The 26163-nt window shown below is 41.5% G+C and overlaps 1 protein-coding gene across 2 annotated transcripts in view; it reads right to left on the bottom strand.

The window, feature by feature from the left end:
• Positions 1–26163, bottom strand: part of ntrk3b (neurotrophic tyrosine kinase, receptor, type 3b) — a 210110-nt gene that overhangs the window by 114245 nt on the left and 69702 nt on the right. For both annotated transcript variants that reach the window (XM_052092076.1, XM_052092085.1), the window contains exon 4: positions 10963–11031. In XM_052092076.1, the coding sequence (XP_051948036.1) occupies positions 10963–11031 (69 nt within the window). The remainder of the gene's footprint in view (positions 1–10962; positions 11032–26163) is intronic.

Below are 26163 nucleotides of genomic sequence, written 5' to 3'. Positions count from 1 at the left end.
ATGGCCGGTTTGTTGTTATTGTTGATACCAACTACGTGGTTATCCACACAATTCAGTGTAATTTATTTATTTACATTTAGCTTTTTTAAGCATTTATTTACTATAATTTTTTTATATAATTGTTGATAAATATACAATTAAATAAACCTTAAAAGTAGCTGATATTAAATAATAATTGTATGTTGCATAAATTGTAATCATCATAAATGTACAGGTATTAATTTTATTAAGTGCATTATGTGTAATTTTGAGATCGCCATGCAGGTGACAGCATAAATCTATCACCTTACAATTCAATTAGTGCACTACGCTAATTCCAGAGCACTAGAAAATCTACCACCATTTTCTAGTACCACTTAAGTTACGATGACTTTGGAAAACAGGCTGTAAAACATTTAATCTTTTCATAAAAATGATTCATCGTAAAATGGATTCTATGATCTACTTATACTTACGATGCTTTGGGGACATGAGACTGAGCACTGTTTATAACATTACAATGTGCCACATGTAATAAATGTACACATTTACAGTAAATAAATTATCGATTAGTAAATTATTTGCGACACATACAGAACTACTGAAGTTCATTGTCTATAGCAGTGCTTTGTAAGTGCTTTCCTCTTCAAAAACTACAGTATCTGAACTGCATATTACACTGACAAATACTGTAGGTATTTGCAACAGCATTTAAAACTCCACATAGTCAAATTTGCTGAATTGAAAAAGATTAAATGCTCACTATGTTATGAAATGTATATATTTACCCAAAGGTTCTGATCTCAGCATGAAATTTTTGTCCATTAATCTGTTTGCTCAGGTTAGAAAATACGCTATGGTATGTTTTCAGAGCCCTTCATTATTTTGCAAATCTCTTTCTGTAAATATCCAGGAATCGGGTTACTGGCAGGAACAAGTATTTCTTTGCAACATGGAAAGAGCTGACAGGTAGAATGACCAAAGGGATTTTCAAAGATTTGAGTTTGATTTAGAGAGAGATGTGAAATAGTAGCAGTTTTGTCATGATGTAAACTAAACCATTATAACACATTAAAAACATAAAATAAAAATCTACAGTAAGTAATTACACATGTGCTTTGAGCATACATTCAAACATCATTTATGCTGGCAGGAATAACCCTGCAGCAGCCAGTGGGGGTCTGACTATCATCAGCAATGATTGATAGCCCATTACATGATCATGCATGCTGATGAGTTGTGCATGTGCACCTGAAAGCTATTGTGACATGAAGTTAGAAGAGGCAACATAACTCTTCTGAAAGTAATTAGATCATTTCCATTTGAAGAATGAAACAAAACTTAAACATGTTCTGAAGGATAAATTCAACAATCTGTTTCCATATGCCCGGGCTGATAGTATTAGGCCTAAAAGGATTGCTAGAATCGTCTGCAAATCAATAATTCCTGTAAATATCATCTAGCTTTGGAGATAACACCATTAATACAGCACCATGGAAACAGAACTCATCCAATTGACACCATTCATCTACATAATACATGTAATGTGTTCAGTGAAGTTCACATTAGTTTGTTTACAAAGAATATTCAGTGGCATTAAATGTTCTTTCTTTCTTTCTTTTTTTCATCGTTCTATTCATTCAAATACATCAACTGAAATAAAGCGTTGACTCCATTTTGAAGAGGTATTTAGATGTTTGGCTTGGTCAGATTTTAGGGGCCTTTTTTGTTTTCTTGGCAGAAGACTGAAGATTCAATTTTTTTAATATATTGCTGGTTGTATAAAATTGAGGAACATAAAGAACATTGCAATAATTATTATGTGAGATCCCTCCTTGACTCTTGAGAGTGAGTGTGTGAGAGAGAGAGAGAGAGAGAGAGAGAGAGAGAGAGAGAGAGAGAGAGAGACGTCTCTGATTTAATAGTCTATTTAGTAACTTTAGCAGCAAAAATATAATTATTCCTTGAGTTCATTAAGTGAAATAGTGTCTTGTTTATTTAAACTAGATTCATACAGCATTGTAGTTCTTACATTACAATTTTTTAATCTTGGCAACAATGGTTATAATGCTTGACATGATGATTCATTTGATTTAAAAAAGTACGCTTTTTCGTAGCAAATATATTAATATAAAAACAGAAACAGAATCAAATACCATAAAAATGCTGCAAAAAAGGAGCAGATAATATGTTTTTAGCTATATCCCCCACTATACTGATGTCACATCCTTTCAAAAGCTTGAGATGGAGTTGACTGTGGTGAGCCTACGAGACAGACACTGATCAGGCCACATGCTAAAGCAAATATTTGTGTACTAAGTGCCCTTGAAGACAATGACTTTGTTGAATTTATTGCACTGTCTGCTTTCATTTAATCTAAAGTACAGTTTAACATATCATCAATCATTTTGATGAAGGGTCATGCAAGTTGTGAATGTATTGTGTAGTTACTCACAGATAATATTGTTAAATGATCTGTATGAATTCTGAGAGATCATTTTACATTCAGAATTTTCTTTTAATAAATTCCTGACATTTGACATTGTAAGATACACCAATTAGAAGAAATATTTGCATACTGTATGCCCTGTTTAGTGAAAATCCCTGGTTGCAGGGGTGGATCTACTGGGGTGGCAACAGCATTTGGTATCCCAAAGTATAAAATATAAATTAAAGTACATTATAGTTGATGTTGACGTTATGTAAGAGTTTATTCATGTCGAACTGCCTCAACTCTAACCGAACGCATAAATGACTACAGTGGCCAACCACATAACTGATTACAGTTGTGGCCGATCGTGCTTGACTACTGCAGTATACAGCATTAATACAGATATGATGTCGAAGTTGACTTGTAATTAAAATTATCCATACAGTTTATTTTTATTTAGGCCTTTAGGTGTTAAAATTAGGTTAATATTTGCTTTTAAATTGCCTTTTTTAAAGCGGTGTCACAAAGGTTATACATGACTTTATTAGCTCTAGAATAAGATGGTCTGTGCATGCACTCTCAATTCATGGGTACACCAAAGTTTACCAAAATAAAACTATTCGGCCTGCAAAAGGTGACTTATTTAAATGTAGCCCTTAATAAAAAAAATAGCCCTGCTCAACACTTTATAACTTGTCATTATTGAACAGTCTGCCTTTCCTAGCCCCTACCCCAAATATGTTTAATAGTGTGATCTATTCATTGACCTTAGATTGGCATTTTTATGTGAAATATTTTAATCAAATTATATGTAAAAGGATATATATATATATATATATATATATATATATATATATATATATATATATATATATATATATATAAATATCGTGGTATCTTAATCCACATGAACTATGAATTGCCACCCCAAAATAATTTTCTACATACAGTAAGCCCCTGCCTGGTCAGCTGTCAGTACCCATGTTGCCATTGCCATTCACTGCCATTATTTTGGACATGCTTGACTTTATGCTTGACAATAAATCTATTGTAGGGTCTACAAAAGAGATGTAATGTTATGGTGAGTTACTTCTGTAATTGGCCCAGAAACAAGTAAATGCACAAAATAATAGCTGAGACAGCTTCATCTTTTGATATTGGCTCGTAATAGCATGTTTAAGAGGTGCAGGTGGGAAGCACTTTTATTCATACATTTTACAATTAGCTTTGCTGAAAGAATAAAAAATATAGCTGAACTCCTACATGGTAAATATGACTAATTTGCCATTATCCTCAAGTCTGATTTTGTTAGGAACAGTTCCCCAAAAAATAATAATTCTGTCATCATTTACTCAACCTCATGTAATTCTAGACCATATTACTTTCTTCTGTGCAACACCAAAGAAATTTAGCAGAATATTTGAACTGCTTTGTCCATAAAATGAAAGAGGATGGTGACAGTGAAGCTCCAAAAAAGGCAAAGAAATTGTCAGCTTGGCTTGTGCACTTCATTCCACATGTTCTGAATAACTCCTTTTGTGTTCCCGAGAAAATAAAATCTTACAGGTTTCTAAAGACATGAGTATGAATAAATAATGACCCTTAAATGAATGCCTTGGGTCTTTAGTGATCCAGGACCTCGTTCCACCCCCTGTACCTCATCAATTGTTTGGAGTTGTGCCCACACCTCTTTAGTATTCCTCAATCTTTACTTGGTAAAATTATAGAATTTCTTTTAAAAATTTCTTATAGAAGCCATTATATGAATATATATATATATATACACACAGAGCATCCGTAAAGTATTCACAGCGCTTCACTTTTTCCACATTTTGTTATGTTACAGCCTTATTCCAAAATGGATTAATTTCATTATTTTCCTAAAAGCTCTACAAACAATACCCCATATTGACAACGTGAAAGAAGTTTGTTTGAAATCTTTTCAAATTTATAAAAAATGAAAAATGAAAAAAAAATAAAAATAAATCAAATGTACATAAGTCTATCTCACTGATAGTGCTCAGCAACATACATTTAATTCGAATCTTTTGCATCATCACTTTGCACTTTTGAACTGTCGATCAATTTTGGACAAAGCCCCTTATCTCAATGAAATGATCACTGACAATAAGCTTGACATTTTTCTTCTCACTGAAACTTGGCAAGTTCCTGAAGATTTTCTACAGTTAAATCTACTTACGCCAGATGGATATAAGTATCTGTCTAGACCTCGACTCCATGGTAAAGGGGTGGTCTCGCTATCATCCACCGTGATAACCTCCGAATCAAGCAACTTGACTTTCACTGAAACCAATACATTTGAATACATGGTTTTGAAGGCTGACTCTCTCATAATTATCCTGCTCTATCGACCTCCTAAGGTCCTGTCCAACTTCTTCTCTGAACTCAGTGAACTGTTGACCCTCGCCTGCTCATTGTCATTTCCCATTCTACTGCTTGGTGACTTTAATATTCATGTTGATGCTGTCTGCTCTAACACCAATCAGTTACTTTCTATCTTTGAATGTTTTAATCTTACTCAGCATGTAAATTTTCCAACTCATACGCGTGGTCATACCCTTGATTTGATCTGTACATCAAGAGCCAATATCTCTACCATCTCTTCTACTGACACTGGTATTTCTGATCATAAATTTCTTGATTTTAGTTTCAGCCTGCCTATGAGTAAGAAATGTTCAACAACTGTTATATCCTACCGCAATCTCAAAGCTGTTGATACTTAATTATTTTGTACCTCCATTGCTTCTTCTAATCTATCTGATGTCTTTGATATCTCTTCTCCCTCCCTGATATTATCTAACTATCACTCTATAATTTCGGATATCTTAGATAAGCACGCTCCTGTTAAGACCAGAAGTGTCCCTTCCACATATTCTTCTCCTTGGTACACTCCTGAACTCCGTATCTTAAAGACCACTGGTAGACGGCTTGAGCGTCACTACAGAAAAACTGGCCTGACTGTTCACTATTTAGCTTTTATAGAACATGTTAAACATTACAAATCGGCCCTGAACTTGGCTCGTTCTAGTTTTGTATCTGCCACAATTAATAAATCAAGTAACAGACCAAAAGCATTATTTAACACAATAAACAAACTCACCAAACTCTGTAGTTCATTCATGACTCACCTGCTAGAAAAAACCGATGCCGTAAACCAGTGCCTCTCTAATGATGCTGCAAATATTAGTTATCTGCCAAACCAATCTGGACAGTCCCTGTCTCACTTTTCTCTGACTACTCCTTTTTCTGTCTCTGAGTTAATCTTGAAATCCAACCCTTCATCTGGTCGTCTTGACCCTGCTCCTACTCCTCTTCTGAAACTCTGCCATTCAGTTATTTCTGCACCTATTTCTCACTTCATCAATGCATCTCTTACCTCTGCCTCATTCCCTCTGCCACTCAAAACTGCTGCTGTTACCCCTGTTCTCAAAAAACCCAACATTGATCCCTCAGTATTATCTAACTATCGTCCTATTTCAAATCTACCCTTCATAGCTAAATTACTAGAAAGTACTGTTGCCTCCCAGCTTCAGTCTTTTCTAGTCGAAAATAATCTTTTTGATCCTCTTCAATCTGGTTTTCGCCCTCTACATAGTACTGAAACTGCACTAGTTAAGGTAATCAATGATTTGCTTCTCTCTGGTGACTCTGGTTCTCTGTCTATGCTCCTGCTGCTGGACCTCAGCTCTGCCTTCGATACTGTCTCCCATCAACTACTCATTTCTCGTCTTTTGGATGTGGGTATTTCTGGTGCTGCTCTTTCTTGGTTTTCTTCCTATCTCTCTGATAGACAGTTCTACATTTCAGTTCAAGATTTTCACTCACCTACTGTCCCCTGAAGCAAGGTGTCCCACAGGGATCCGTTTTAGGGCATTACTATTCATAATTTATATAATACCTCTTGGTCAGATCCTTCGCCGTCATGGTTTTAATTATCATTTTTAAGCTGACGACATTCAATTATATACTACCTGTACATCGACTCTATCTATCACAACTGACAAAATCTCTGCTTGTGTGCATGAAATAAAAGATTGGCTTCATTCAAATTTTTTAAAACTTAACATGGACAAAACTGAGATTATTTTTACCGGACCTCCGTCACTCACTAACAAAATTCCTACTAACTTCACCTCGCGAGTTTGCTGGCTCTCACATCAAACCATCTAGTACTGTTAAAAGTCTTGGTGTAATCTTTGACTCCTCTCTATCTTTCCATTCTCACATTAATTCTATCACTAAATCAGCATTCTTTCATCTACGTCGCATCGCTCAGCTCCGTCCCTTCATCAGTATCTCAGACGCTGAAACTGTCATCCATGCATTTATCACATCACGTCTCGATTATTGCAATGCACTTTTTATTGGCCTTCCTGCTAGCTCCATTTCCAAATTGCAATACATTCAAAACTCTGCTGCCAGAATACTCACCCACACCAAGCGTTCTGCACATATCACCCCAATTTTGCATGATCTTCAGTAGCTTCCTGTGGTTTACCGTATCAAATTCAAAATTCTCCTTCTCACTTTTAAATCTCTGCACGGCTTGGCTCCCTCCTATCTCTGTAATCTGCTTCACCCCTACGCACCGACTCGCTCTCTACGATCCTCCGACTCTAGCCTTCTCGTCGTCCCTCGGCATCGCCTTGTTTCGATGGGGGCAGATCATTCAGTGTTGTAGCACCCAAAATATGGAACTCTCTACCCCGATCACTCTGTTCTGTTAACACTATCTCTGAATTTAAATCCATGCTCAAAACTCACTTATTTGCTGAATGTTATAACTCTGAAGTTGTACTGTTTTTTTTTTTTTTTTTTTTTCCCTCTGGGTGCTGTCCCATCTACCTAACCTTCTCATTTTCTGTACCTTCACTGTTATCTACCTGCTGTTGTTTTGTCTGCTGTCTTTGTCCTCTGCCTTTATTGTTGCTTGTCTATTGTAAAGGGTCCTTGAGCTCTGGAAAGGCGCTATATAAATAAAACTTATTATTATTATTTATTATTATAAGTATTCACACCCTTTGCTATGACACTCAAAATTGAGCTCAGGTGCATCCTGTTTCCACTGATCATCCTTGAGATGTTTCTACAAATTGATTGGAGTCCACCTGTTGTAAATTCAATTGATTGGACATAATTTGGAAAGGCGCACACCTGTCTATATAAGGTCCCACAGTTAACAGTGCATGTCAGAGCACAAACCTAGCCATGAAGTCCAAGTAATTGTCTGTAGACCTCTTTTTTTTGAGGATTGTATCGAGGCACAGATCTGGGGAAGGGTACAGAAAAAAGTCTGCAGCATTGAAGCTCCCAATGAGCACAGTGGCCTCCATCATACGTAAATGGAAAAAGTTTGGAACCGCCAGGACTATTCCTAGAGCTGGCTGCCTGTCCAAACTTAGCAATCGGGGGAGAAGGGCCTTGGTCTGGGAGGTGAATAAGAACCCGACGGTCACTCTGACAGAGCTCCAGCGTTTCTCTGTGGAGAGAGGAGAACCTTCCAGAAGAACAACCTTCTCTACAGGGTTCTCCTCTCTCCACAGAGCTCCAGTGTTTCTCTGTGGATAGAGGAGAACCTTCCAGAAGAACAACCTTCTCTGCAGCACTCCACCAATCAGGACTGTATGGTAGAGTGGCCAGACAGAAGCCACTCCTCAGTAAAAGGCACATGACAGCCTGCCTGGAGTTTTCCAAAAGGCACCTGAAGGACTCTCAGACCATGAGAAACAAAATTCTCTGGTCTGATGAAACAAATATTGAACTCTTTGGCCTGAATGCCAAGTGTAATGTCTGGAGGAAACAAGGCACCGCTCATCAACTGGCCGATACCATCCCTACAGTGAAGCATGGTGGTGGCAGCATCATGCTGTGTTGATGTTTTTCAGCGGCAGGAACTGGGAGACTTGTCAGGATTGAGAGGAAGATGAATGAAGCAATGTACAGAGACATTCTTGATGAAAACCTGCTCCAGAGCGCTCTGGACCTCAGTCTAGGGCAAAGGTTCATCTTGCAACAGGACAACGACCCTAAGCACACAGCCAAGATAACAAAGGATTGGCTATGGGACAACTCTGTGAATGTCCTTGAGTGGAAAGCCACAGACCAGACTTGAACCCGATTGAACATCTCTGGAGAGATCTGAAAATGGCTGAGACCGAAGCTCCCCATCCAACTTGATGAGGTCCTGCAAAGAAGAATGGGAGAAACTGCCCAAAAATAGGTGTGCCAAGCTTGAGAGGTGGGAACGAAGAGTTGGTTTAATTTAGTCCAGAGAATAGCTGGGATGATGGTGTGGAAAGCCAAACTGAAGCCCACAAAAAGGATCCTTGCATATGTCCCTGGCCTTTCCAGATGTTGCAGGATATGATGCAGTCCCATCATCCACAGACTAATTGAAAGAAGAAGAAGCAAATTGAAAGGGATCCAGAAAGGCTCCAGTGATGTCATTCAGATCGGCCAACACCAGCCTCTCAAATTACTTAATGACCACAGAAGTCAGAGTGACAAGTCTGCTGTCATTAAGTCCTGTGATTTTGGGCTTCTTTGGGACAGGGATGATGGTGGAGCATTTGAAGCAGCAGGGAACTTCACACTGCCCCAGTGATCTGTTGAAGATCTGTGTAAAGATGGAGCCAGTTGGTCAGCACGTGATTTTAGACAAGTGGGTGTAAAGATGAGGGCCAGCTGGTCATCACATGATTTTAGACAAGTGGGTGAAAAAGCATCTAGGCCATGTGTTTTCCTTGTCTTTTATTTCCGGAAGACCCGGCACACATCATCTTCACAGATCTTAAGTGCAGGTTGAGTAGCAGGAGGGGGAGGAGGGTGGTTGCAGGAGGTGTTAATGTTTATGTGAAGAGAAGGTCAGTGCTGGAGTGGGATGTGACACTGGGCTTTTCAAATCTATAGTAAAACACATTCAGGTCGTCAGCCTGTTGTTGATTTCCTACACTGTTGGGGGTGGTGTCTTGTAGTTAGTAATGTTTTCAGGCCTCTCCACACTGATGCAGGGTCGGTAGCTGAAAACTTGATTTTCAGCTTCTCAGATTAGCTTCTTTCAGCCACTCTAAAATCTTTTGTTAGTGTGTTTCTGATTTTATCCACATTTCTGTAAGCATTGTGTTTGGCCTGATAAAGCTGCCTGAGTTTAGCTGAAAACCATGGTTTGTCATTGTTGAACTTTAAATAAGTCCTTGTAGGAATGCACCTATCCTCACAGAAACTGATTTATGATGTCACATTATCTGCAGCCCCAAGTACACTCCAATCAGTGCAGTCAAAGCAGGTTTGTAGTTCTTGCTCTGCTTCAAATATATATATATTTTTTTTTTTTACACGTTTATATAATTTTTTATTGTATGTGTATTCTATATTGTGTGTATTGTTCACTGTAAATTGTATATTATTATTGTGTTGTGTAATTATGTGTACATTTCAAATGAAAATTGTGTTGTAAATTGGTATATGTCTCGTCACTGTCATGACTGCTATGTTGCTCGAAACTGAACACAAGATTTTCACCCACTGTTGCACTTGTGTATATGGTCGTGTAACAATAAAGTGATTTGATTTGATTTTGACAAACAAACAAAAACAACAAAAGAATTGGAGAGGTCCACACCGAGGCTGCCATCTGTGGCACCATCTTGAGAATAATATATCTGGGAATATATCACAAATTAATTGTGTCAGGTCTCTAAAGATTGTTTGATGAAATTCATGCATTTAAGGGTTAAAATGTTAAAATGTATTTAATTGAAGAAAAGATCTGCGCAAATAAAATGTGATGTTTACATCATCAACCATAACAACCTACATCACTGAGAACTGGAAAAGAGCAGTGTGCATGGTTCCAAAATACCTTAACACATTCTTAATTGAAAGGCCAAATCTTTGTGTAATACAAAATTATCAAGGACATACTGTATGTCAACGGCTCTTCAAGTCACGTTCAGCCACAACAAAGAATAAGGAAAAGAAATTACAAAATAGTTTTTGTTGCTTTGTCATTTTAAATGCAACACAGTGGCACCATGTTGCCACTCACAATCAATAAAAAAACTTTATTTACATGCAGATTGCTCTAATATTCATGACAAACAAGAAAATGAGGTCAGGCTTCCAGCAGACAAGACCAATACATTTCAATGCCATGTCTTAACCAACACAAGCAACTCGACTGTTTACAGACGTGTAAAAAGCATTTCTGTTTCATCACAAGAGATGCTTTGCTTTGACAGAGATGCAAATATATTTCAGGGGGGAAAGTTGGGGCTAGACAAACAAATAATTTACAGAAAAGTGCTGAAAAACATTTCTAATCAACATGGAGCGATTCAATTGAGAATAAATTCTTGATTTCAACTTCCAATTTTGCAGGCAAGTGTTGATTATCACAGAAAATCTAAAACAAGAGGTTTTTGAGATTTATCACTTACTAGGTGATTATGCCTTGGTCTGTTTATATAGAGTGATTTGATGATTGAATTCATGTTAATTATCTAACTTTAACAAATGCAGCACAAACTTACAGTTCAACAAGTTGAAGGTGCTGGAAGAGCTGCCAGGAGAGTGTTGAAAGGGGGTTCTTGGAAAGATTTCTGTGGAAAAAAGACACACATAATTTATCATTTAGGCATTAAAGTCAACATGAAACTGGATTTGCAACCCATTTTACTTCCATGATGTGTGTAATTCAGTGCAATGCTATTTGTATAGACATGATGCAATACTTATTTGCTTATTATAGAAAATTGCTTTTTTTTTTTTTCTAATCACTTATTGGCAGTGGAAAAATACATTTATACATTGTATCCAAAGTTAAAGTTTACATGTTTACTTGATGAAACTAGACTTAGGTTTAACAAGCATGAAACTATGTTTGTGGGTGTCACGAACCCCGCTCCCTCGCTCTGCCCCCTCGAGCTTCCACGCTCGTTCCGCCCCCTCGAGCTTGCACGCTCGTTTTGCTCCCTCGAGCTCGCACGCTCGTTTTGCTCCCTCGAGCTTGCACGCTCGTTTTGCTCCCTCGAGCTTCCACGCTCCTTTTGCTCCTACGAGCTCTCCTGCTCGTACACTATCTCCCCCCATGCCCGCTCCCAATCGCCAGAACATTATATACACCTGCACTCGTCTCAATCACCACATCATTGTTTACACCTGCACTCGCCTCAATAAATACCACAGCACATTCGTCTCACTCCTGTTGGTTATTGTATTTAGTTTCCCGTGTCCTTGCCCCCCGCTAGTCTCGCCTAGTTTTGAACTCCTCTTGTTTACCCCTTAGCTTGCCAGCTCCCCTTGTTCCCCTGTCGTTGATCCCGCTAGTCCCGTCTTGTTATACGCCATAGTTGTTAACTGTTTTCCAGGCTTCGACCTCCCGCTCTCGTTGACCACTCTCTCCCGGATTTGCCCCTTCCTTCTATTCTGATTCCCCGGCTCCGACATCACGCTCCCCTTTGACGCCTCTTCACTGGATTTGCCCTTTTTTGTACTTTGCACGCTTTGTGTTTAATAAAGCTGTTTTGTATTCGACATTGTGACTGTCTCTTCTTGTGCGGGTTACAGAATAACCAACCCTACCGAAGACAGTCACAATGTCCCGCGCTGACGATGTACGCAGCTCACTAGAGCGGATTGTCGCGGCGCGTTCTGTGTGCGGATTTACCGTTGGGAGTCATGATCGCAGCTCACAGCCCAGGGACAGCAGGTGCGTCGCGATTTTTGATTTTTGTCACCCTGTTCTACCTGTGTCTGTCCCTGAGCCCGTTTATGCTCCCAACGCATTTCTGGCGCCGTGAGCCTTCAACCCCTGAGAGGTTTGGCGGCTCTTGGGCGCTTACCAAGAGTTGGTTATGCAGGGCAGTGGTTATAGAACGAATAGCCGTGCCCTTAACATTATGGACCCAGCGGCCCAACTCTTGGTTTTGCGTCAGGGGAGTCAACCCTTGGAGGCTTATGTGACTTTTGTGCCCTGGCTAACCAGGTGAATTTTGATGAGGTGGCTCTAAAAGACATTTTTCAATATGGACTGAATGAGCCAACCTCATCATTCATGCCTGGTGGTAGCTGCTCTCTCAACCTGGCTCAGTTTATTGACCTCGCCCTACTGTACGCTGGTTCCTCGTTTACTGTGGGGGAGGCAGACACGGAACCAGCGCTCCACACCACGGCCCCCGTCTCGAAGCCTACCACAGCCCCCGTCTCGAAGCCTACCACGGCCCTAGTCCCGAAGCCTGACACGGCCCCAGTCCCGAGGCCTGTCACGGCCCCAGTCCCGAAGCCGGTCACGGCCCCTGTCCCGAAGCCTGTCACGGCCCCAGTCCCGAAGCCTTACACGGCCCCAGTCCCGAAGCCTGACACGGCCCTAGTCCCGAAGCCTGACACAGCCCCAGTCCCGAAGCCTGTCACGGCCCCAGTCCCGAAGCCCGACACGGCCCCATTCCCGAGGCCCGTCACGGCCCCAGCCTCGAAGCCTGGCACGGCCAGCGAGTCAACGCCCATGCCTGCCACAGCCAACGAGCCAGCACCCATGCCCGCCACGGCCAACGAGCCAGCGCCCATGCCCGCCATGGCCAACGGGCCAGCGCCCATGCCCGCCACGGCCAACGAGCCAGCGCCCATGCCCGCCACGGCCAACGAGCCAGTGCCCATGTCTGCCACGGTCAGCGAGCCAGCACCTGTAGCCTCGACCGCCCCAGAGCCAGCGCCTGTAGCCTCGACCGTCCCCATGGCCACATCCCCTGTTGGCCGAAGACGTCAGAGAAGGAAGAAGGCCCCTTCTCCCCAGTCTCGTTTTGTGCTCAAGACCGCAGAGGTTCCCTCAGAGTCTTCCACGACTCTGCCGGGCTCTGCTCCGCCCCCAGAGTCTTCCACGACTCTGCCGAGCTCTGCTCCGCCCTCAGAGTCTTCCACGGCTCTGCCGGGCTCTGCTCCGCCCTCAGAGTCTTCCACGACTCTGCCAGCCTCTGCTCCGCCCTCAGAGTCTTCCACGGCTCTGCCAGCCTCTGCTCGCCCCTCAGAGCCCTCGCGGCCTCCGCCTCACGAGCCTCCCAAGGCTCCTCCTCCCAAGCCTCCCAGGGCTCCTCCTCTCGAGCCTCCCAGGGCTCCTCCTCTCGAGCCTCCTAGGGCTCCATTTCTCGAGCCTCCCAGAGCTCTACCTCCCAAGCCCCCCAGGGTTCTGCCTTTCAAGTCTCTCGAGCCTCCCAGAGCTCTAACCCTCGAGCCTCTCAGGGCTCCGTCCCTCGAGTCTTTCATGGCTCCACCCCTCAAGCCTCTCAGGGCTTCTCCTCTCGAGTCTTTCAGGGCTCCACCCCTCAAGCCTCTCACGGCTTCGCCTCTCGAGTCTCTCAGGGCTCCTCCCCCCTCAAGCCTCTCAGGGCTTCCCCTCTCGAGTCTTTCAGGGCTCCTCCTCCTCTCAAGCCTCTCAGGGCTCCCCCTCTCGAGTCTTTCAGGGCTCCTCCTCCCCTCAAGCCTCTCAGGGCTCCGTCCCTCGAGTCTTTCATGGCTCCACCCCTCAAGCCTCTCACGGCTTCGCCTCTCGAGTCTCTCAGGGCTCCTCCCCCTCTCAAGCCTCTCAGGGCTTCCCCTCTCGAGTCTTTCAGGGCTCCTCCTCCCCTCAAGCCTCTCAGGGCTCCGCCCCTCGAGTCTTTCATGGCTCCACCCCTCAAGCCTCTCATGGCTTCGTATCTCAAGTCTCTCAGGGCTCCTCCTCCTCTCGAGCCTCTCAGGGCTCCGCCCCCCAAGCCTCTCGAGCCTTCCAGGACTCTGCCACTAGAGCCTCCTACGGCTCCGCCTCTCGGGCCTCTCATGGCTCTGCTCCCAAAGACTCCAGAGCTTTCTATGGCTCCGCCTCTCGAGCCTCCTATGGCTCCGCCTCTCGGGCCTCCTACGGCTCTACCCCCCGAGACTACAGAGCCTGCCAGGTCAGTCAGCCTCAGGGACCTCCCACGGCGCCACCTCCCTTGGCTCCACCTCCAGAGCCTTCCAGGCCTACCTCGCTAGAGCCTCCCACTGGCGCCACTGTCATTGGCTCCACCTCCTGAGCCTTCCAGGCCTTCAGCTCCTAAAGCCTCCTTCGGCTCCACCTCCAGAGCCTTCCAGAACCCCACCTCCCAGAGCCACCTACAGTGCCGCCTCTCCAGGCACCGCCTTTCACGGCTCAGCCCGGACTTCCTGACCCCCTTCCTGTCCTGTGGCCTCTTCCCTGTCCTCCGGACCCTATTCCTGTCCGGTGGTCACCTTCCAGACCCCCGGACCCAGTCCCTGTCCTCCAGTCGCCTTCCAGACCCCCTGACCCAGTCTCTGCCCTTTGGATGCCCCCTAGATCTCCCGACCACCCACCTGTCGGCTATGTTCCCCCTGACCTTGCCTTGAAACTGCCCATTGACCCCATGGACTGTCTCATTTCCCTCTGTGCCACTTGGACTGCCCTCAATTTTGTTTGTGTGTTTTGTGGGTTGTCCGTTCAGGGTTGTTTTTTGTTTGTTGGGATCGTCCAGCACCACTTCCCAGAGGTCGCGCTCCTCGCAACCGAGCGCGACCGTCAGGAGCCGTCCATTATAGAGGGGGGAGTACTGTCACGAACCCCGCTCCCTCGCTCCGCCCCCTCGAGCTTCCACGCTCGTTCCGCCCCCTCAAGCTTGCACGCTCGTTTTGCTCCCTCGAGCTCGCACACTCGTTTTGCTCCCTCGAGCTTCCACGCTCCTTTTGCTCCTACGAGCTCTCCTGCTCGTACACTATCTCCCCCCTCAGTCTCACATGCCCGCTCCCAATCGCCAGAACATTATATACACCTGCACTCGTCTCAATCACCACATCATTGTTTACACCTGCACTCACCTCGATAAATACCACAGCACATTCGTCTCACTCCTGTTGGTTATTGTATTTAGTTTCCTGTGTCCTTGCCCCCCGCTAGTCTCACCTAGTTTTGAACTCCTCTTCTTTACCCCTTAGCTTGCCAGCTCCCCTTGTTCCCCTGTCATTGATCCCGCTAGTCCCGTCTTGTTCTACGCCATAGTTGTTAACTGTTTTCCCGGATTCGACCTCCCGCTCTCGTTGACCACTCTCTCCCGGATTTGCCCCTTCCTTCTATTCTGATTCCCCGGCTCTGACATCACGCTCCCCTTTGACGCCTCTTCACTGGATTTGCCCTTTTTTGTACTTTGCACGCTTTGTGTTTAATAAAGCTGTTTTGTATTCGACATTGTGACTGTCTCTTCTTGTGCGGGTTACAGTGGGCCATTTTTGTTTTGTGATGAGATGCATTTCAGAGTGAAACAGTATATTTAGTGAGATAAAAAATGTAGGGTGGGGTGGATTTGATCTGTGATATGGAAAATAGAATACTTGAAGCTTCAAGCGTCTCTCACAGCAGTCATGAACACAAAATGCACATCAAGAATTATGCTGAAAAGTAACTTAAATTTAGAATTGTTTCTAATCAAAACCTTTAAAGACTAGGAATATGTTGCATGAAATATGAGCCATACGGACTACTTCCATGATAACTGTGGGTCCTTTTCGAGCTTTAAATAGAAGTATTGCCACTGCATGAGATATTCATTAACACTTATGCTGTGTTCCAGTCTTTTTTTTTTTTTTACTAAATCCAATTGGAATAAAATTCCTTGACTTAGTTCACATATGTTTCTGAAAACACACACACACACACACACACACACACACACACACACACACATAAAATAAATAAACAATTTTACTTTACAACTTTACATTTTAATGGTTTTATTTCACTTTGTTACACCTGTTGTTTTCCCGGATAAACGTGACCGGCCACTGAATTTGAATATTTTAAGATCTACTTATCATATTATGTTGTGCTTGGGCTCGTTTGAATAGGGATAGTCTGCTGTACATTACAGTATGTTATTATCTATGTTATATATACAGTATAAGTATTAGGAAGTAATAAGTAAAAATGTGACAAAAAGACACTCGTGTTTATTATATTTACTGTATGTGTGTCAACAGAAGTTTCATACATAATACTCACTGCAGTCTGGCCTCAGAATGAAAAAAAAAAAATCGCTCAATACATTTTACTTATTGAGACCTTTCCACCAATATGGCTATCTCATATTTTTTATATTTTTACAAACTCTGAAAATAATTGTAGTTATAACAAAATTGCAGATTATGAGAACAAAAACACTTAAAATTTTTCAGCAAATTAAAGAGCATTATACAAGTATTGGTAGGATCAGCTACAGTATATGCATTGTAAAGTCTACAGTCTAAGCTTATGCCATCTACTAGCCATCTATCAGCTCATTTCAATGAATACTTCAATCAATAAAACATATATATATATATATATATATATATACATAAAATATGTTCAATGACTAAAAAGAACTTGACCAAAAGATCTAATGCAATATCTTGGGATAATATATGTAATATGATTTATTAACAATCTAAGTGGGCCAGTCATTTTTGAACGGAAACACAAAAGGTTTTAGCATAAACAACACAAGGGTACAACATTTTGGGGTAAACAATTGCTTAAATTATTGGTGAAAGTGTACAAACAAATAAGGATTCAGTGTGCATGTATTCTGTCAAATTCAACCCAGATGAAAGAGTTAACACAAGCGAGAAGACATTATGCAACAGGAAATAAGAGAGAACCCCCATCACTGCCAAGATGAGGCAAAAGAAAAGGAGCAGCTGCAGTCTCTGCTTAGCCAAATCAGTAAAGAGAACTTGAGCAGATCGCCGTCGACAAATTCAGTAGATGCAATGAAAGATGGCGGGTTTATAAGCCAACAAAGTCAATACAAAAAGGTGGTCTGGGAGTTGTAAATGGCTTTTAACCAACAAAGCTGAAGGCATGATATGTGGACGAGACATTAAAATAAATCTACTGGTTATAATGAAAGATGGCCATCTGAGATATGGGAAAAAAAGATGGAATAGACATCACAAATTGATATTGGAATGGCTGTTATTGCTCGTAAATCATATTTAGCATCAAAATTTGGCCCAAATTGGTATATAATCATTTTCATTGATGCAATTCTATTAGATTCTGTAAAAAAGATGGTTATAAATGGTCCATGGTCTGAAACCTTTGGGATAATGTATTTATGTCCATGTTAAAGGAAAAGTTCCCCCAAAATGAAAATTCTGTCATCATTTACTTACCATCATATTGTTCCAAAACTGTATGACTTTCTTTCTTCTGCTGAACACAAAAGTTGACATTTTGAAGGACAATACAAATTCTTGTGTAAACATGAGAGAATAGAAGTGAAAGAGCTTCTCTCAAGCACTCTCCAGAACATGCAACAGATTTCAGGATTTTCACTGAATAGTGACTTAAAGGTGCTATAAGCAATTTCAGCCACTCTACTTCCACGAGACTGAGCCATTGGATTAACAACGCCATTTTAGCAATTTGATTTCTCCTTTTGTGTTCCACAAGAAAAAGTTGTAGGGGTTTGGAACAAAATGAGGGTGAGTAACTCAAGGAGGGGGGAGTTGCTACAACACGGCGACCGGAGGGCAGCTGGAACTGCCTAAGGGAGACGCGGGTCCACTCGTAAGGGGACCGTACCGCGGAACATACACGCAGGTGTATACAGGGTAGATTTGAGTACCCACAGTGGATTGGGTCGGCGAATTCCTCCACTGAATTGCAGACCCACAGGGCTAGGGAGGAGTCATCCAGGGATCCGAATGAATGGGATCTCCTGGGAGAGAAAGCACACAGTTTTACCTCGGCCGAGGGAAAGGGCACTAGGTGCAAGCGATCCACCTGGTCAGTCTGTGAGCGTGTACCGAGTTCTACTGGCTCGGACCTGAGAAAAATGGGACGATACTGACTCAACCCTGAGATTGTAAAACCTCGCAAAGGTATTAGGTGTTGGCCAACCCGCTGCTCTACATATGTCTGCCAGGGAGGTGCCCCTGGCCAGTGCCCATGAGGACACACCACTCCTTGTTGAGTGTGCTCAGACCCGCAAGGGGGCATGGCCTGGGTGTGATAGGCCAATGAAATGGCGTCCACTACCCAGTGGGAAAGGTAGTGCAGGTTCACTACCTGGTATCTGAAGGGCGTGGTAGGAACCTTGGGCACGTAGCCGGTCGCGGTCTTAGGTTGAGTTTGTGTATGAAGCAAATTTTCATGTTTCGAGATGAATTTAGTTGGTTGTGACATTTTTATTTTAAATGTTTATTTTATTTTTAAAATAAAACGGCCCTTGCATTGTGCGGTTTCCTGCAAATTAACTAGAAAATCATGTCTGTGACTACATGGCCCTAATATTATCAGTGGACTTTTCCAGTGTTTTTGGATGTAGCATATGCAGTCAAATAGTGAGACGTAACTTCTCAGTGAGTGTTAATTACTTCTGTGTTGACTCATTTGTATGTACTGTACTTTCCAAAATCAGTCGGTAGACAGAGAAAAAGATTCAGAAAGATATCTCAGTATTGTTATGAAGGCAGACGAGGGCAGACGAGGGGTGAGGATCTAAATGCGGTTTTATTGAAATGATGAAGACAAACAAGACTGGAACAAATAAAACGTCCACGATGGGAAAATAAAACAAAAGCACCAAAAACATCCAAAGATTACACAGGCAGGATTAACATCTACAGAGGGCAAGGATAACATATCACAGGAACATTCACATCCAAACGTCTACATTCAAACATCCACATTCAACGATCGACAATGACTGGGGAACAAACAGGGTTTAAATACACAAACACAATAATGACAAAATGACATGCAGGTGAGAACGTGCATGGGCAGTGATGAGGATAGGGAATTATGGGAATTGTAGTTTGTGACAATTGACTAGTGAAACACGGGGCAGACAACAGGGGATCGTGACAAGTATAGACTATAATTTTTTTTTTATAGGGATAATTTTAAATAAAACTACATTAAATTGAACTGACAAATAGAAAATAAAGTAGAAATAAAAACGATAACATACTAAAACATAATAACCTTGGTTGTAATGGCTAACAAAGCTTTCACTTTCTTTAGTCAATGTGTGAGTGGAGGGGAAAAAGTAACAAATAATTTAAATGTCAACAGTATGCAATAAGAATTGTGATGAATGACAGTTTTGTCTTTATACACCTAAAGTATATGCTGGACAACTTTGAAGTTTGTTCAGCAGGAAACTAATCATAAAATGTATATATGAAATGCAATGTAAATGTTACATTTATAATGACAAGCTGTTTTTTGTAGTTGTGAAGTTTAAGATAAGCTTAAAATATTGATGTTGAGTTTACAGTTACAATTTTAATTCTGATTAATTAAAACTCAACTCGGACTGTTATGGGCTTGGTCTTGAACAATCTGATTAACAATAACACTATCAAAAGACTTAATTTTGTCACCTGTAGTTAGAATCATAGATTGCATTATTCTGGCTTTGAAATACAGTACATGATGCTCACTTATACAATGTATAATAATGTATATTCAAATGTTAATGTGGAGTGAAGTAAACATAAAGAGAAAGTTTGTTGTGTTTAATTTGTAAATGCTTGCCTGTTTATGTAGAGAATGTTAATTTTAACAAATGTTATGTCTCTTGCACCAATTTCATTATATAAAAGTCAGGATAAAAGTATGTTCATTTGTTGAGCGTGAAAACTGATAAACCTTAGAACAATGGACCATAAATTAATTATCTTGAGGCGACATGACCAGGTGACCCAGCAAAAGACAATGCTGATTGGCTCAAGATTGCACCTTTGGGGTGTAGCCAACCTCAACTCAACAAAACCTCCCTGCCTAACTCTGACATTTATGCATTTGGCAGACGCTTTTATCCAAAGCAACTTACAGTGCAATTATTACAGGGACAATCCCCCCGGAACAACCTGGAGTTAAGTGCCTTGCTCAAGGGCACAATGGTGGTGGCCGTGGGATTTGAATCAATGACCTTCTGATTAACAGCCCTGTGCTTTAGCCACTATGCCACCACCACTTCTTTCCTGGCTCTCGCTCTTCTCTTAGACCTTCTTCGGCTGGCTTCGCCTCTGCTCCCCTCTGCCCAGGTTCTGCACAATGTAGAGTTCAGGAAAGCTCGAAATGCAAAGATCCGAGGCATTTTTCTCCCTTATCTTCTCTACGACTCACACACGTGACAGGTAATCGTGAGTCTCCCTTGCAGAAGACCACACTTCAATGCCCCGCCTGATTATTTCAGCATGAACTACCCGCTGTCCACGATCTTAACAGAAGTCCAAAACATCAGTGGAACAATCAGAACTATCTACAGACCCAACCAAAGAACCAAAGCAACTCAAGTACACCTCTAGAATTTTGCTCGAATAGTGCTGGTGTTTTATTTAAATACTTCAGGTAACCCGATTGCAAATCAAGGTATACTAAATTAAGTATCTAGATAGATTGGTTGATATAAATGTTTCAAAAAAAAGTATTTGAAAATAAAAAGACAAGGGTACAAGACTGCACTTATCATCTTTCATAAAGGCATGAACTATAATCCCTTGAAGTACTGCAAATTACTTAAAATGTCAAATTTTCTACCAAAATTTAAAATTCTCTGATCATTTAATCACCCTCATGCCATCCCAGATGTGTATGTCATTATTTCTTCTGCAGAACACAAACAAGTCATTTTTAGAAGAATATCTCAGCTCTGCAGGTCCATACAATTCAAGTGAATGGTGATCAGGCCTTTGAAGCTCCAAAAAAACTGATAAATCATCATAAACATAATCCATCAGACTCCAGTGGTTTGATCAATGCTTTCTGAAGCGATCCATTTGGTTTGAGATTAGAACAATCCAAAATATAACTATTTTTTTTTACTGTACGCCTTGCCTTTGTAGTCTCTAGGCACGAACATGATTTCAAACTCAATTACACTTACTATTGCACCATCTAGTGCTCTGTGCATGCGTCAAGCACTAGGAAGTGTAATTGAGCTTGAAATCATGATCGTGCCTAGAGACTGCAATGGAAAGATGTAAAGTAATAAAGGAGTTATATAGTATTTGGTCTGTTCTCACCCAAAATCAACCAGATTGAAGAAAGAAATTCAAGCTCTTCTCGGATGGCAAAATAATTAGAGAATACAAATTTTTGGGTGAACAATCCATTTAATCAAATTAAAATCAATAACAAAAAATACAACTATTGATTTAAAGTTGCTGATTATAAGTATAGAAACAATATATTTAAATCGTATTAAAAAATATTAATATAATTACACGTGTATAAATACTTTGAACGTGTAGGAAGGCCGACGCAACTTCATCATTCACAGTATGACATGCGAGTCGGTGGTTGCTGCAGTGCTTATTTGGCGCACTTTGTTGGCCGTGATTCTATCATCGGTGAAGCCTTTCTCTTCAGAATCATGGGTAATGTATTTCTTCAACAGGAATTCAGCTATTAAACATGATTTTGAAATAATACGGACTAATGGCTTCAACTGAAGCCTATAATATTTTTTAACAACCTCAAAGCTCAAGCCTCATGTTAGGTCTGTCTTAATAGAATTATAAGCAATTGTGAAAATTAAGCGGTTTTTTTTTTACATCCAGAACCAAACTGTTGCACTATATTGTGCATACTTGTTCTGTTCCAAAACTTAGTGAGCCACCTCCTACATAGGTAGCTGCCTTCTAAAACAGCCCACTGCCTACTGTTTGGAACAGCCTTCATGAGAGCATACCTTACGGGGGGATGCCTAAAAATTTTGTCTATGTAAACAGACCACTAGATTTTGAAACAGAGCTTCTGATTAGTGTTGCAACATATCCACAAAATCCTGTCTGTGTTTTTCTTTGTATGTATTTGTAATTACCACTATAGTAGTGACACATTCACAAAAAAAAACGAAATTACTTTTGTGAGTCAGTCTGGATGAGAGAGTCTGCTAAATGCCTTTAATGTAAATCTAAATGAATAGAGCGGATGGTAGTTAATGAATTAGGAAATAAATGAATTTGTCACCAGATGAGTAAAAGATACAAATTACTTCATGAGGAAAAAAAGAAGAAAAAAATTCAAATTGCACTTTAAATGAAATGAAGAAAGCAATTAAACTAATGAAATGATAAAAAAAAAACTTCTATATAACCACCTCCCAAAATCCAAATATTTAACTTCTCCAACAGCCCCATTTGCTATCACACAAGTATCAGTATGTGTCACGATGTGGGAAAGCAGGGGAAGGCAGACAGAGGGTAAGATCCAAATGCGGCTTTATTAATGAACACAACGGTGAGGGTAAACAGACATGAACAAATGAAACAACCACGGTGGGTAAAACAAAACTTAAAGAGGCAGACATCAAAGGAACACGGAACGGATAAACATGGCTAGACGGGCAGCAGAGCAAACATCAGGACAACAGCATACACTCATGAACAAACACCGACCGACAGAGACTGAACAAACAGACAGGATTTAAATACATGAACAGGGAGACGGGAACTAATGAACAAACAGAACTCAAACAAGATAACAAGGTGATAAACTAAAACCCAAAGACAACTAACGAAGGCAGGTGAAAACAATGAACAGAGCACACGAGGGCTGACAAGAAAACTATGGAAGTGCAAAAGGGACAAAAGTGAAAACTAAGGAATACAAAAGTGACAAAAGTGAAAAACAAAGGGCAACAGTGAAACAAGACAAGGTAATAAAAGAAACTACAAAAGACTACAAAAACCAAAACAGGAAACAGGAACTAAACTAAACTTCAACATAAAAGCACAAAACAAAAGACAACAGTGAACATGACAGTATGTGGCAACAGGTGCAAATTAAGAACTAAAGACAATTATAAATGTAAAGATAATTATAATAATCATCATAATATATAAGCCTAATAAATTCCCTAATGTTCCCAAAAAAATGCTGCACATTCTTATCGAATGTGTTTGTATTGCATTTTGGTAATACAGTTAATGCTGGCAAAAAAAAATGTTTGCTTCAAGGTGAACGTGTCTTGCATTACTTTATGATTTAATCACTTTCGTCTTTCTTTCTTTAATGCAAAGATACCTGTATATATTACTTAACCTGCAGAGTCACATTCACAATGTGTAAGAGTGAACTGCTCAGTCACAGTACCTCACGAGGTAGAACTGCTGGGCAAAGTCGTCGACGGTGTCGCCGAAGAGGCCGAGCTGGGAGATGGGGGAGTTGAGAAATCATGACTTGTCAACGTTCAGCCAGAGGTGGTGCTCTTGGACCACGAAGGTGGCAATCGCCCGCCTAAGTGCCTGCGCTGTGACCTTCATGGCTCTGAGAGCAAGGTCGGTGGCAGAGCGCAGTTCCTGCAGCACGTTGGGACTACCCATGTGCAGATCTTTAATTGCCTTGGCTTGATGGACCTGCAGGAGAGCCATGGCATGCAGGGCGGAGGCGGCCTGTCCAGTGGCACTGTAGGCTTTGGAGGTCAATGATGACGTCATCCTACAGGCTCTGGAGGGGAGTACTGGCTGTCCCGCCAGGTGGTGGCATTCTCGGGACATAGGTGCATCGCAACTGCCCTATCCACCTGGGGGACACGTGGACCGCCCCGCCATCCAGGTTAGTGAGAGCGGACAAGCAGAGGGGTCGGTTACGGGCAATAAAAGGTGCCCTCCATGACCGCGTCAGCTCGTCATGCACTTCCTGTAAGAACGGTACCGTGGGGGGTGGCTGTGAGAGGCGCCCGGAGCCGAGGTACCAGTCGTCAAGCCACGAAGACTGTGGGGAGGACGGAGAGTTCCAGTCCAAGACCATGCTCACGGCAGCCTGTGCAAGCATGTCGGCCAGCGTCTGTGGCAGTTGGTCTTGGAGAGAAATCGACCGCATCCAGGAACAACACAGGGGCGGAAAGGCATCTTGAAAAAGACGCGTCCTGAAAAGGACGTTCAACGCCGCTGTGTATTGCTCTTTTGTGAGTGGAAAACTCAAACACTTTTAGAGAAATCAAAACTCTTTCAGGAGTGAAAAGCCGTCGAAGCATCCAGGGGCGTAGACTGCACAGCGTGCAGAGAGAGAGAACTTCAGCTGGAAACGCGCCGTAGATCCAACAGCAATGCTTCTCGCTGACAGAGGTAAGTGAAACAGTGGTGAACTTCAGCTTGATGGTTGCACAACCATTCGGCTCCGAAGAAAAATTCTGACTGGCACTCGCTGCCCCACTTTATACTTGTATGTCCGGGGGGCGGGGCATGCAAATTATGTCTGCCAACTTGACATTGGCCTTTTCTCAGGTTCAGAGGTACGTTTGGCATCCCAGGAAGACCCCTTGTGTCACTTCATTCGATACAAAGTCGAGTGAGTGACAGAAGGGGAACGAGTGATAACTCTTTACATGCACTTGTTTCAAGAGACAGGGTCCCATTGCACGCCACTGAACAAACAGAGAATCAGACACAAGCACTGATGTCTTTTCTTTAGTCTGTTCTTAAAAATATAATAAAGTGTGTCTTTTTGACTAACAGCATTACTTGTCATGTGTCACTCCGAGACGTCTTACAGGTCATCCACATGTTGCGGATGTATGAGCAAAATGACTCGCGTATGAAATACATTTAGATGAGGAGCTCACAAACTGGATTGAGCCTCCAACATTTTGCTGGTGCTAGATCACACTCAGTGCACATAAAAAAAACAAACGTTCAAAAATGTGTTTGTAGAAAATACTCTTAACAGCTAAGATCAATAGTTATTGGGAAATGAGGCCCAGAATTCCATGCATTTACATGTCTAGGAGAAGCGCTTTCATTGCACTCCTGAAGAGCAGAGCTCATTGCGCACACATATCAAATCAGACATGTATCGTGGCTTTTCTTTCATCTGTTCTTCAAAATATAATCATGTTTCATCAAATACACATTTTAGTGTCTAATTTCTTGTAAAGTATCACTCCGAGAAGTCTTACAGTCATTCTTAGCAATTGGTTGTGAACTGAAATATATATGTTATTTAAAAATAAAATTTTAGTTCACAATGGATCGCATATATATATATATATATATATATATATATATATATATATATATATATATATATATATATATATATATATAGTATAATATATACTTTTATTTATATATATTTAAGTAATTTTTTTATTCTTTTCACAGCCCTAGTATTTTTTCATCAGTCATTTTTATCAAAGACTGCACCTATATAAAGGTGCACTCAGTAAAGTATTTCCTCATTCAAACTGTTTAAATCCTAAAGACATGAATTGTATTTTTCCAATATATGTAGAGTATATTGACCACTCACATTATAATGAAGACTCCAGTCATATCAGTAATCTTATAAAAGCTGTTTTATTCTACATGGAGAGGGTCTGCTCATAGGGGTTGCCATGTTAGAATCAATTCAGGGTCAGGCATGTGTCCTCATCTAGCATGCAACAAATCCACAAAAAATCTTTACAAAGCACCTCAAATCAATCAATCAAAAAAGAGTTACAGTAAAGGTAATCACACATTGAATCTTTTACACAGTTAAACTGCCCACATTTAATGACTGACAAAATATTTCTATTTTTCTTCACAATAAAATCTGCAGAATGACATGCTTCGGAAAAAGAAATCCGGTTCAAGGGCTGGAGTTGGAGTTCTGCCAGTATCTGTTTTTGGCTCAGCTATAGCTAACTTTTAAAAGCTGTCTTGTCAGAGATGCACTGTGCCACCCAAAATGTTCATGCTTCCTCTGCCTATCTCTGCACGAGGCTGAGTCATGA

Source organism: Xyrauchen texanus, chromosome 2 (assembly GCF_025860055.1).
Source record: "Xyrauchen texanus isolate HMW12.3.18 chromosome 2, RBS_HiC_50CHRs, whole genome shotgun sequence".
NCBI lineage: Eukaryota > Metazoa > Chordata > Actinopteri > Cypriniformes > Catostomidae > Xyrauchen > Xyrauchen texanus.
The sequence above is the reverse complement of the archived record's forward strand: the minus strand, read 5'-3'. Positions and strand labels throughout refer to the sequence as shown.